General features: G+C 36.9%; 1 protein-coding gene across 2 annotated transcripts in view; it reads right to left on the bottom strand.

Moving 5' to 3' along the window:
- The window catches only part of LOC131049947 (putative E3 ubiquitin-protein ligase RING1a), a 44,130-nt gene extending 39,853 nt beyond the window's left edge, over positions 1 to 4,277 (bottom strand). The window contains exons 1-2 of one of the 2 annotated variants that reach the window (XM_057984052.2): positions 3,876 to 4,277; positions 3,733 to 3,772 (exon numbers count right to left, since the gene is read on the bottom strand). In XM_057984052.2, coding sequence (XP_057840035.1) covers positions 3,733 to 3,772; positions 3,876 to 3,900 — 65 coding nt within the window. In that variant the 5' untranslated portion in view covers positions 3,901 to 4,277. Of the gene's footprint in view, positions 1 to 2,811; positions 3,149 to 3,732; positions 3,773 to 3,875 lie in introns of those variants that run through there. The other variant, XM_057984053.2, reaches the window with a different exon arrangement.
- Positions 4,278 to 14,946: the final 10,669 nt, after the last annotated feature.

Raw genomic sequence — 14,946 nt, forward strand, 5'->3', positions numbered from 1 at the left:
TCTTTGCATGGGATCAAGAAGCATGTCGATTTGTTAATTACAAGGCAATATAAATTGAACTTTGGTGTCAACCAAAAGTTTATTGATGAAGTGTTTGTAGATGTTGTTCCATTGGATTTGTGTGGAGTTGTTTTTGGCAACCCATAAATGAATGAAATAAATGTTGTTTACTGCAGACAAAAAACAAATACCACTTGATCAAGGATAGTTATAACTTCATTTTGCATGCCCATGAGGGCAAGTCCAAGCAATCTTGGGTTCATAATCTTCAAGCAAGGAGGATGCTTAGTGGAAGCACTAGGAGCATTCCCCTTGAGTGGGGGATAAAGAGTGTTAGCACAAGTACTCCATCTAGTTCAAACACTATGACAATCCAAACAACTTTGGACAATTGGAGACAAAGAATTTTAGGCTCTGGTTACAAAAGTGTAGGATTCAATGGTATCCATGTCATCCTTTCAGTGATTTGTCCCTCATTTTCTAAGTCTACCTTGCTTTCGGAGACCAAAAGCCTCTATATTCGGTAGTTGTGACCTGAAAAATGATCAGAATATGGGTCAACTGGTCAAGTCACATTATGACTCCAGGTAGAAGAGGTTCACGACTTGAGGGACACTTCTGATGAAGGGAATAAGTGTTCCATGGTGGAAGTAGATGAGATTTTCACTTTTGTACAGAACATCTAGTTCCAATAGGAAGCAATAACATAACTCCCAACTCCAACAAGTAGCATTTTTGTAACCATCGGGGCTGTTTTGTAATCATCAGGGTAATTTCAAAACCACTAGTCTGCTAGAAGTGACTGTTTCGTCCAATATCAGAAAAACAATTGTGGTATTCCAAATTCCACATTTTCCCTCTTCCTAGAGTCCTTTCAACTTCTATTTGGGCTTTGACAAGCATAAAAACCATTATAATTGAATTATAGATGATGGGGGAAGCAACGCCAAGCATCCAAGTGATGTATAGATTGTAGAACTCATTCATAGAGTGAGCATTTGTGACTGTAAGTAGGCTATAGCAGAACAGAGAAGGAAGTGAGAAACGGTGATTAAACTTTGGAGCATAACATTGTATGTCCTTGCTTGTTATACACCCAAGAGGCCTAAATTTGTAATTGGATAGGATATAGTGGACCAGGAGGCCATTAGACCTCACTCTTGTTGGACTTTTTTCCCGAAATTCAGGTTTTTCTGGGTAATCGTTGTGTCTTCCATGCTTTTGTCACTCTCACTTACTTCATGTTCAGTTGCTTATTTGAATGCTACAGTATTTCAATCCTCCTTAATATCTGCAATTGGCAAGCTACAGTATGGAATATCCATCCTAGCATACGGATCATTTTTGTTTCCCATTCTTGTTTATTCTTCAGCTTGATTTATATTCACCTATGGAGACATTTTTCACCACTAATGCATTTCTAATTTATCGCAATCCTTACTATGAATAGCTAAGCATAAAGCCATGAATGATGTTTGCAGCAAGCCCAGGAATGTGACCTTGATACACCTTAGAACCCCAACTAAGAACTAAAATTGCTGTAAAGCCTGAAACCTGAAAACTGCTAGAAACAATAATTCTGAAACCACTAAAAACTGAAATTTGGAGCAGCTAAAAAGGCAAAAGTGAAGCTATACAGGGACACATGAGCAATATCTAAGTAGCAGATTTAAATTTTCTACACACCTATCTTTAATGAGTTTATAGAACTTATCTTCCATTGAAAAAAACGTTCATGTAGCTTCAACTTAATACATATATATTATATCCTTGTCATGTGTAACAATTATTATTGTTTCCTTCTCATTTTAATCAAACTATAACATAGTTTAAAACTTGGAACAGAAGAAAACATAGGAGACAAGAGAGACAGCCTAAGAAAATACGGATGCTACCTCAGGTGAAAAGAGCAATCCTGGAACAGTATGGTCACTGGCACTGCAATGATTGAAACACTCTCAGACCTATACAAAAAGAACTGCTTCCCCAAGAATCATCCCCTACTTCAAAACCTGCGAACCTATTTCTAGATAATTTTGCATTTTTGCTCTTTTGTCTTATGCATGCAGGGTAGTTATATTTCTTGCCAAAAGTGTGCCCAGAACTTCTATTACGAACCTGTTTATTTCATAGATAGCATTTCTATAGATAGTATTATTACTGGAGTCTGAAGTTTTATAAAATTGATTTTGAAAGGACTACAAATCTCACTTCTCAGCAGAAGCCAATAAGGTTTTGAGTTGGGATGACAGCTCCATCAACAATTTAATTGTTGCAAACGTATATCTTATGCACACTTGGAACAGAGCTGATAATCTGTTATAGAAATATTTGGCAAACTGGTATTTCTGCAGGAACAGTTTAACAATACCCAGCAGCAGCATAGAGATAAAATCTGCAGCAAGGGGCATTTCTTCTAAATTGACTGGGAGTTCCATTGAAGCGACTCCACTCCCATGTCAACTCAGAAACAAAGGAAGAACTAGCGGCAAGCCTAAAATAAAAGATGATAAAACATTGGCAACTGACTCGAACTCTTTAGAACGAGAAGCTGTTGTATACAATATGTATGTTCAATGTTCTGTGCAAGTAAAGGTTATAAGCAGACAGCTTCTTGATCTCATATATATGATATTTGACTTTATTCAATCAAAGCAATTGCCCATGGTTTTATAGCTTGTGCACTGACATTCCCCTGTTGTTAGTTGAGATAAATTTTCTTCAAAACATAATTTTAAAATGAGAAAAACAGTTATTCAGTGGAGATCACTTGTTAAAATACCGAGAAATCCTTGGGGAATCAAAACCTACGATATGATCCTTGTCAAAGCTGCCGATGCCACCATGGTTGCTCAACGCTTCTGTGACGTGGAGTGTTACCTGGGTTACGGATCTCACGAGCAACTCGTGTGTTATCCACCTACTAGAAATTACACAACCAGGTGAGAAACTAGAGGGTCACTCATGACCAGATGTTACTCTGTGTCCTTCGTTTTAGCCACGAACCTAACCAGCTCGAAATAAAACAATGCAGCACAAAGTGTTGGGAGTCGATCTATATTACAGGAAAAAGCTAACCAGAAAGGTGCTAGTAACTCAGTAATAGAGCATCCAGCATGAGGATGGGAGGTCCATCAAATTCTAGCTGGTTTAGCTTTTCAACACTGAAAGAACAAATTCCAACAGCGTGGCGAACTCCCAATAACAGCCACTTGATAGACTACATCGCAATGACAGCAACTCGCTAGACTACCCATTAGAATTTTGAACAAGATAACCAAAGGCCAAAAATATCAATCCTCCAAAATCCTTAAAAGACGTGACTCAATCAGCAATAGCAGCTCTGTATGATCAAATTGTGGAGGTCTTCCATGCGCTTCATTAATTTTTGATTTGTTGCTTTCTTCTTTACAAACCGAATCCTGATCAAAACGCCAGCCAGTGATAGAACTAAATCTTCAACAGAGTAAATTCTTCGACATAGAATGTCATTCAAACTAAGTCAAACACTAGAGTTTGCAGCCTCGCATCTCAAACATCCTTCCCCGAAACACGAGTAACATGTAAATTCAAATGGGTTTGATCGCGTTCCACATCTCCTTCAATATACACACATTGAATGAGCTTACATGTGGGTATCCAAACGTTTGATTCGTTCACAAATGGGTATATATACAAAATCTGTGAAAGAAAGGAAAAGAAGTAATCAGAAAGAAAGAAGGAAAAAAGTACTCGTTTTTTTCACTGCTGTACGATGGCTCGCCTTCTAAATCTGTCAAAACAAACACCAACATGGCGACATTAGTCTAATTACAATCCAAGTGTGCACTGGCTTAGATTTTGACATTTTTGAAAGTGCATCATCTTTATCATACCATCCTCTTTCATTTGTGCTGGCATTGTTGCCCCCAATTCACGAGCTCAGCACCACCAATCTTTTTCTTTCAATGGCGATCGTGGAAGGTGGTGTCGAAGGTCAATCTTATGAAAATCTTGGGAGAAGACGAAGAGTGCTGTTATTTTAAAAGGATGAGCTTCCTGGTTCCTCTGTGCTTCCTTTGACACCCTTCTCGATGATAAGATACTGTTGGACGGGCTTTGATCACAGGCGAGAGAAGAAGATGATCGGCGAGTAGCTTGCAATATGCATTTAGGCGATAGAACGAACTATAAGAATGGGTTTCTCTTCTCCATATATCGCGTCCTTCAATCTTTCTCCAAAATACATGTAGCACCGAGAGGAAACTATGGCGTACAAGAAATAAGAAGCACTTTACTATAGAATAGCCAAAGATAAAACCATTACAATGAAGACCGCAAGACGCACCATTTAAAAGTAGAATTTTTTTTAATTGATGGAAACGAGTAGGAATACATACATATAGGTTTTTATTTTATTTTATTTTTATTTTTTTTAAGCAGATCATAATAATTTGAATACAGTTCTATTAGGTCAAATTCATGTAAGTCTGAGTCTAAATGCACATCAAAGGGTTTGGGTTTGAATCTTGGTGAATGGTTTTTATATTACATATCATCACCTCACCAACTATGCTCAACAAAATGAATATCAACGCATTGACAAGTGTTGATTTTTTTTAATATCATGAAAGAAGAGAGAAGAGGACCGAGAAGAGTTTGAGAAGGTTTTATTAAGATAATTGTAAGGTTCCTTCTTATATATTTATGACAATTATTAATGAGTATAGATTTATATTAAATGGGTAAAATAGATGTTATAATAAATGTGATATTAATGTAACAAGTTAAAATATCAAATGTATAGGGTATTTAGTTTCAATTTTGATGAAGATGTTGTGTAAGTGTCAAATATATATTCATCTAAATGTCATTATTTAAGGTTTCTTTGAATGTGATGGGCCCCTTTTAATCACTTTTTAATCATCTTGTTTGTCATTTAAATCTTCTATAGATTGTTAAACTTGTTAATACTTTTCCAAGTTTGTGTCTAACCATTAAGCTTTAAAGCATAGTTGTTAATTAAATGATAAATACTTATATGTGCATGTGATTATTGGTAAAAACATGTTAAATGTTATGATTTTATTTTTTTTGTTGAATGAGTAAAAAGGACTAACATGGCTTGCAGCAAAAAGAATTAAGAACACATAACGCAAACTTTCTATAATCGAACAAAGTGTAGAGACAACAATGTTCTTGTAGTTGGGTAGAACACAAATCTACAACAACAAACATAATGTGTGTTAAGGTGTCCACCAAAGAAGCACTATCAAACTCTTATTGCAAGTAGATAACCACAACATTTAGAATTCTTTTGATGTGTGGTGTGATGTGATTGGATAGTTCGTATTATGTGTGATGTTTTTCATGCTAAATTATTATGTAACATTTCGATCAAGCTAGCTAAAGATATTCCTACATCTAATACTAAATAGCTTCATGCATCAAAGGTAGAACTTACCATGAACTAGTCAACAGGTGATCTGATCAAGCTGAATTGTTGGAGAGTGCTACTTACATGCAGACCTCTTCAAACAAATGGCCAACCACCTTCAGATGTGTTATTAAGCTATTTGAGGTGGACATTTATATTTTGATATGGTTATGAGTTTCAATCCTATTAGGACTCGTAGATGTTTTGCGCTTTCCTTACTTGTTAATAAATATCTTCCTATATGGGAATGGCTACTAGTTAGTTATGGATTGAGTCATTAGATTGAGGACTATATATGAGTCAAAGTAGAACATGTAAAGGTTAATGCATTTAACGTCTCTTTCATGAGTACCAATTTGTAAGAAGTAGCATGTGTGCTTTTTAATATGAATGATAATATATCTATTGAAGTAATTATTTGATTCTTTGATCCTTTGAAGAGTGCTTTACCCAAGAGGGCCCACTTGAGGTAATGCAACACAAAGATTTTTTAAACATTCTAATTAGATGTATTTATTTCAATATTAGATTTCATGTAGTTGTAAGATAATAACCTAGTTAATATTGTTATCCTATAGCAACAATGTTATTTTCATTAAGTTAGTGTAAGTGTTAGTTATAGATGCTTTTGATATAATTATTCTTACTGTCATGTTTTGTTTTCATTGTTTTGTTTTGTTTTTCAACATGTCATTATAAGTCATTGTAATCTTAAGAAATTACTTTCCTACATTCTTCTTTACTACAATCTTTTCTGACAACATAGGATAAAAACCTAGGTATAATCATGATGCACATGCAGTGTAAAACCTTTTTTGAGTTTCATACCACTAGTTTTGACAAGTTAAATGTAGCTTATAGTCCACAAAGGGTTTCTCAAATTTGGATAATTAAGCCCTAAGTTGTAGAAGTTGTTAGGTTGGCATTGAATCACAAGTAGATATAGTAAGCTCAACATTTTTGGTGTCCTTTCTAGGGATGGTGTCAAGTTATGAGGTTATCTAGGTTGTTTAGAAGTTTTTCATGCTTCCCTAGGACTATAATTCATTGCTTTTAGTTTTTAGGACCTTTAGAATTTAATCAAACATCCAAACTTCTTACTAACCAAGTGCAGACCTATACACTAAAGCAACCTCCGGGTTATATTTCTTGTATGCAAATAATGAGGGTTCCTCTTGAAAGGTTCATTTCTAATATTAGCAGTCCATCCATTCAAGCAGTCATCATAGAAATACATCCAATATACCATTCTCCTGCATCATCACCCACCTCTCAAGCTAGTTCCAATTCACCACATAACTCTCCACCTCGAGCCAACATGGGAGATGCCAATGACCAAAATGATCGAGACAATGAAACACCAACTTTTCATTTTCCCATTATATGCCAAGAGAGGAATGTTGCTCTTAAAAACATACTACCCGAGCAACTCTCCCAAAATTTCATGGGCTTATCACAAAAAATCTAGACACTTTTTCTTTCTGAATTTGATGTCTTATGTCCTAATTATGACTACACTACAAATGCTCATAGGTCGAAGTTGTTTCCTAACACCCCTGAGGATTCTGCCTTGAGATGCTTTATAAGTTTTAGAAGAGATGTGATAATTATTTAGAATTCAATGAAAAAAAAAATTCTAAAGAAATATAAGGAATAGTGCAAAGGAGGGGATATGAGAGGAGATGATATCTTCAAAATGAGTTAAAGGGAAAATGAGTCATTAGAGGGCTACGTAGAATGCTTCTTGTTTTGCCTATAGAAATCCAAGCATAACAGGCTAGAGAAAGATTCCCTCAAACTCATATTTCTTAGAGGAGTTAATGAATACTATATGGATGCATTAAACCTCATGGAAGGAGGAGATATCTCTTAAGATTCTTGGGATGGCATTTGCCAACTTAATAGAAACTACTCCACCTCAACAATGAAGAAGACTCATAGCATGAGAGCACCTACATCAAAAGTAGTTGCAGGAATTTCTTAGATTGAGATTAGTAACCTACTAATGGAGATGAAGTAGTACATAATTAACCACATGGCTACTCAATTGGATAGACTACAAGTGAGAAAGAAGTAGGAAGAAGTAGAGGTTGTTTTGACCGATATTGCCTTCATTGTCACCATAAGAGAGAGGATTGTATAAATATAAGAGGGTTGCAAGCATAGAATAAAAACTTAATTTCAAGGCTTTAGAAGATGAAGATGGCCAAGATTTTTACCTATCCTAATAAAATCCAAGGAACTAGAGAGAAGGTATGCCCTATAATCCTCTATCTTATAATAATTCTTATGGTAATTTCAATCAATGGCAAAATCAGCCTCCTCCTAGTTGGATGAACTATGGATCCTCATCATGGAAAAACCATCCTAGGGGTTGGACACCTTATCACAACCAATATTTAAATTGGAAAAAACCTTAATCAAACTAGCACCAACAACAAAAATGGAGGAGTAATCAACTATGGGGGAATCCTAATGCAAGATATCCATAACAATTGCAAGCTCCACTTTCTCAACATGCCATAATTTTTAACCTTGCATAGTACTCTACCACCTCCAAAATCCATGCAATTTCCAACACAACCTACACCTAAATCTAATAACCATCATGTGCAACAACCCTATGCTAGTGAAACAAAATAATTCCTTGCCTATGTTGTAGACATTAATAATGTGCATCTTCACTCTAGTAAAACTCTAGTTCCTCCAACACAACCAATCATTACAAAGATTCCTTCATATATATGAAGCCTCAACTAATGTTAATCCTCCGGTGAGAAAAAAAAAATCTACCTAAACAAGAACCTAATAAAATCCCTACACCACCATTTTCGGAAAGGCTTAGTATGCAAAAACCAAAACTTGAACTAGCCTTTGATTTTGTGGAATGTTAGTGTAAAGATTCCATTATTCCAATCAATAAAAGATGTGTGTATCTACAATAAAATAATTAAACAATCATACTTTAAGAAACTAGATGGGAAGAAGAAGGATCCACCAACTGGAAGATATTATATTAGGAAGGGTAATTATTCCTAAGTATATTGATCATGATAGCCCTATGGTCAATGTCACCATCAATGAAATGTTGATACCAAATACATTGAGATGTAGGGGCAGCCATTAATGTAATGACTAGAGAAATAATGCAAAACTTGCAATTGTCATACTTAAGGCCTATACAAACAATCTTCTAGCTAGCTAATAGTTCAATAGTAAAACCAAAAGAGATTGTGGAAGATCTAGTCATAACATTAGATTCTTGTGAGTATCTCGTGGTTTACATAATCGTGCAACCAAAAGATAACTTAGGTAGGTACCCAATCAACTTAGGTTGACCTTGGCTTGCTACTATATATGCCTTCATAGGATGCAGATCAGGGGAAATGATCATTTCAAATGGTAATGTTACCAAGAAACTTGTTTTATATTGGTCATACCAACCACATCATGACATTGATTAGACAGTATGGCCTGACCTTTGGGATAATAAGGAGAATACCTTGAAAACTCTAATGGTAGTAGACAAAATCCCAATGCTCCAATTGCAAAAATGAAGAAAATCCATCTTACTTAGCATGCTTTTCTTGTCCTCTGATTTATTTACTTCATGCAGCATCGTTTAAGAATTACTTGTTTATTGTCCACTTGCTTCACTAGTTGCTTTCTCACACTAGCAATCCATGTATTGCACGCATGAATGTTGCACCAATGAGTCTTCTCACCACTTAGGTTGAGATCACTCCTAGTAAACACTGTAGACACCCAAAATTGTCCAATCTAATTAAATAAATATTTTTTTTATTTAATTATCTAAGCCTAATTCTTCTATTAATTAAATAAATCTTTATTTATTTAATTAATTCATTTATCCTCTTCTAGCCTTATTTCTCATTTAAATAAATACATTTATTTATTTAAATTATCCTTTTCCTAAATTAAATAAATATTTTTATTTATTTAATTATCATACTTCTTCTATTAATTAAATAAATCTTTATTTATTTAATTAATTCATTAGCTTTTTCTACACATGACACATGTCATTCATCTCTTAATTCCTACACTACCTACCTCTTTCATTATTTTGGTGTTTCTTTTACCTACCCTCTAATCCTAGCCGACCTCTCTTTTTACACCTCTCAATCTTATCCCTCCATTTCATATTGTGTCTTCTATTTAAGAAGATGCCTCCTTCATTGTCAAACCCTAATCACTCATGCTAATGATCTTTCATGCAACTTGCTACACTACGATCCTACTTGCAACCACATTCTGTTCTCTGTTGAGCTCTTGTGCATACAAAAATCTGAGAGCAAATATATCAAGCAAGATCAATGGAGATAGGAAGAATGGAGATCAAAACCCTATTGGGCATGTGATGGTATAATCTTTGTGATTTCATGTGATTTGCATTATCTTAGGTAATCTTCATATGTTATGGTGGATCTTTGTTGATTGTTAGGCTAGGGTTTAGTGGTTGGATTCATTTAGCCTTTCAATATTGTTATTATTGTTATCCATTTTCACCATAAACATTTTGGCACGCCTGGTGGGACTCTTGTCCCTTTGCATTTAACCTTTTTGTTGCAGATTTTGCATTTTTGAAGTTGCAGATCGGACATTTTTCGACGGCATTTTAGGTATTTTCGCGTCTGCGAGCATTCGGATCGCGTCTCTGAGTTTCAGAAGCGTCTGCGGGATCGGGAATCATGCCTGTGTTTTTGCCAAATTTTATTTTGCAGGTTTCTGAAAGGGGCGTCTGCGTTTCCGAAACGCGTCTATGTTACATCTGATCGCGTCTGTATCCTGAAAGGGTGTCTGTGTGTTCTGAGCGCGTCTGTGCATCACATAACCGCGTCTGTGTCATAAAGACGCGTCTGTGTCTGGTATAGCAGCGTCTGTGTTTTACTGTTTTGAAATTTTCAATTTATTTTTTTCTTTGATTCAATTTTTCGGATTTCGTACTTAGGGTTTCAGATCTGATTTATTTTTGGACTAACCCTTGCAGATCTAGCTAATCAAGTTTGTGCAGCTTGTTTTGGAAGCAAAAACGTTTCTGTTGAAGGCCCCTTTTTCACAAAGTTTTTTTGGGTTTTTAAAATTTACCTAACTTGTGTGCTTGCAGGAAGGGGTGATCATTTGAGACAACCCAAACTACTAACAAATTTTGTTGCAGGTCCTTGGCTAGGGTTTTTGAGATTGTGTTGTGTGCCTTGTTTTCATAGATTAGCAAACACTTCCATTGGTGCACTAAAATTGAATCATTGTCTTTTGTGTCTTGAGCAATAGGCTCTTTTTGTTTAATCTTTAGAGGGCCTGTCTTCTCGTGTGGTCATTAGGACTACTAGTGAGAAGAGAACGACCCAAGTGGTAGCGAGGAAAACCCACCTCATCCGAACCACTATAATCAAATGTATTCATGGTGAAAACTATGGATAACGTGTGCTGATTAGTTCATACCGACACTATGTCTCCCCATAAACCCGTTTGATCAAATTTATTTGATCATTTGTAGGGCGTAACCCCTACCAGCTAGGAGCCTTCTGTATTTACAGAGCTGAAAGTGCCGCATGTATGGCCACACGAGCGGATGCCCTTACTAGCACCATTTTGTTTTAGAGGCCCAAATCCTTCTAGTTGTTGGGGCAAGAGGTCGGACCTCTGGTAGCGGCCCACACACATACGGTTCTTAGTAGAGATGCAAAGTTCGCCATGGGGAGTTTTCATGGGGACTGATGCTTGGCTGACCCGAGAAGTGAGTGCCGAGGGTGGAGCCAGTGAGGTCAAGCATCTAAGTATCCGCTCTGAATAGCGTAGCCTCGGGGGTAAAACCCTATGTGGGATCAACAACTATTGTCTTGGCCAGCCATAAGAATTGTGCTTGACTTATGTTAAACATTCAAAACAAATCAAGACCAAACAATAAAACATTGTGTCTTTTGTGTCTTCAAGTGTATGCAAAACAACTTTACATCAAACAACACACTTTTGGAGTCTAAACACTTGCAAACAGTGAGTCCTCATCAACATTGTGTCCTCTTGTCACAAAAAAAACAGTCAAATAGTCGGATTTGGTCACAACAAAACAACTTCACAGATTGGAAAAATTGCACAAAATTTACAGAAACGCGTCTGTGTCTGTTTTAACTGCGTCTGGGTCATCTAAGCACGTCTGTGAAGGGCATAATAGCGTCTCTATTTTTAGTAGCGTCTGTGTCGAACAGAGACACGTTTGTGTCTGGGAATCGCGTCTGTGAAGTATACAGAGGCGTCTGTGTCCAGAATTGAAAATTTTTACAGTCCATCAAACAAAAGAAATCAGTTTCGGAATACTTGAGCTTCCTAGGTTGTTTTTTCAGGTTTCATTTAGCATTCAATCTGTCATTGGGTCTCATACAGTCCATCATTGCTTCACATCTCATTTTACATTCACATTTGTCTAAACTTGAGTCAAAAGGTCACTTGCTTGTCGTCATCATACTTTGTCAACATACTACATACAACAACAATTTTCTAAGTGGTCCCTCATCAAGGTTTCTTACCTTTGGGTCTCATTTGGTCTTACTTAGAGTCAAGGTCAACTTACCTCATCAAGAGAAACTATCCTCTCTTTGGAAGTCACACCTACTCTACTACTTACATACTTGGTCTTACACTTTGGACATTGCAAGTACACCTCAAGATTCATTTGCACTCCATACAACTCTTGGTCTTCCATACTCTTTCCATTTTTCATCTAGTCTCTCCCATCTTGGTCAAACACCTAGTTCATGGTTGAAACTCGTCTTCAAAAATCTAGGAGAAAAGCTAAAGAAGCTCAAGAGTCCGCAAACATGAGTTCTTATGAGTATGACAATGATTTATTTTTCAATCCTGAGCACACTACATTGCCTGACATGGATGTTTATAGACACATTCCAAATGTGGAAAACACAGACACTACAAACAAAAATGCTACACACAATGACAATGTGGACAACTTTTCAATACAATCAGCAGATATAGAAGAATCCATAATGAATCCTCATTTCAATAGATTGGTTGAAGAGATAATGAAGAGGGATAGACAATACTTCTTACACATGATGGCACAAAGTGGAGCTAAAATACCTCATGACTTTGACATGTCTCAACTTATGGAAAATCGACCCTCGCAACAAACTCAATCCAACATGGATCAAAGGAGACCCAATAGTGGGGGAAATAGAGGACCGAATATGATGTCTGAATCACCATCAGCTTTGCTTCAAAAACCAGAAATCCCACATACACACGGTCAAACATATGATACTTACCTTCGAAGACCATTATGGAAGTCTTATGCAGATAGATATGCTCAATCACATGCTCAAGCTATGGATCAATCAAAACAAGTGGACATTCAAAGGCATGCTCAAAATTTGGACACAAGGAAACCTCATGTCAAATTTGGGGGCAACACATTAGAACATGACATGCCTGTAGAATATGGTATACATGCACAAAATAGATATTAGGTTCCTCAACATGAAGCTATACCAAGTGCTCCATATATGCCGCATCAATATAGACCTCCTCCATACGAACATGTCTATGATCAATATCATCCATACATGCAACAAGCTCCTCCTCAAATTGGTGTCTCAAACATGGGGTATGCTACAAGAAATCGATCGCCACCTAAGAATAATTTGGAGCAACAAATCAGAGATTTACAAAAGAAAATGGAGGACATGAGTACACCAAAACCAACATACACTATGAGAGACATATGTCCTTATCCATTTGATAAGAGCATTCCAATGCCTCCATTTCCTGCACACTTTGTGACGCCAAAATTTGACAAGTATAGAGGAAAAGGAGACCCCAAGGCACACATAAGACAATTTTTCACAGCTTGCATTGAGGTAGCGGCAGAAGAAACATATTTGATGAGGTTGTTCCCGCAAAGCTTAGGCGATCAAGCTATGGAATGGTTCTCTCAATTACCTCCTGGTATTAAGTCATGGGGTGACTTAGCAGAGGCATTTATTCAGCATTTCTCCTACAATATTGAGACAGATATCTCAGTCACTACTTTGTGCAACACCAAGAAAAAAGAGGGAGAATCTTTTGCGTCATTTTTACAAAGATGGAGAAATCTAGCCAGCAGATGCTCTTGCGAAATCCCACAGAAACAAATGGTAGAGATGTTCACACAAAACGTTAACAAAGACGTTGGCTATGATCTAAGGAAAGCTTGTTTGTCCACCTTCAAGGATGTTATTGAAAAGGGCTTAGCAACAGAAAAGGTCCTAATTGAACAAGGAGTCATTAAGATATTTAAGGAAAACAAAGATGACTTTAAAGGAAAAGACAAGCCAAGATTTTGGAATAAGAACAAGAATACAGTTAATGATGGTGTTGTTGATGCCAATACAGTGAGACCCAAGTTCATCTTTTCGGGATCAAGTTCTACAAACAATCAAGTGAATACTCAAACAACTTCTAGACCACGAAGGAAGTACACCTCATTGGGAGAACCACTTGAATCAGTCTTCAAAAAGCTAGTGGCAAACAAAGTGATCACAGTTCCAAATTTTCCTCCATATGAACCAAAGGTCAAACCAAATTGGTGGAATGATGATGAGTATTGTGAGTTTCATAAGAGCAAGGGTCATAAGACAGGAAATCGCCATCGATTCAAGAACATTGTGCAAGATCTCATTGATAGAGGTGACATTGAGATTGAGGGACATTCATCCAATCAAGAACATGAGATGTTTAAGGAACCATTCCCAAAGCATGACAAAGGAAAATCCCAAGTCACAGATGATCAGACCAACTATACTAGAGCACCTTACAACTATGACTCAGCTATCAATCGCATCTCGACGGACAATCATATCTCTACTATTACCATCAAGAACAAAAATCCTAAGAATCCTCCTCAGAGACCCAAGATTGTCCTAAGAGGTGTTGGATCTTCTTCCGAACATACCCCTGAATGTCATGTTACAACCCGTCGAGGTAAGATTACTTTGTCAGGTGCTTCCACTAAAAATACCACTTCTTCATCAACCAAGCCTGAGTATGGCCTTGTAGAACAGTTAGGGAAGACACTCGCGCTCATCTCCATCCTTGAGCTCTTACGTATATCCCCCGCTCATAAAGCTATTCTTGACAAAATCTTGAGAGATACTGTTGTTCCTACTGATCTGAACGTGGACCAGTTTCAAGCCATGGTGGGATACCTTTCCATTCCACATTCCCTTACATTCACAGAAGCCGATGACGCCTTCGTATGTCAGCCACATAATGCACCTTTACATGTTGAAGCCTTCATACACAAACATCGAATAAAGCGAGTCATAATAGATGGAGGAGCAGGTCTAAACATTTGTACATTGAGCACCATTAAACAATTGGGATATTCTGATAAAGCTGTGAATTCAAAAAATCAAATCACCATCAAGGCCTATGATGATGAAGAGCGCTCGTCCAAAGGCACAGTCACCTTACCTCTAAGAATTGGGCCAGTCACAAAGGATGTGGTTTGTCAAGTCCTA

Source organism: Cryptomeria japonica, chromosome 8, assembly GCF_030272615.1.
Source record: "Cryptomeria japonica chromosome 8, Sugi_1.0, whole genome shotgun sequence".
NCBI lineage: Eukaryota > Viridiplantae > Streptophyta > Pinopsida > Cupressales > Cupressaceae > Cryptomeria > Cryptomeria japonica.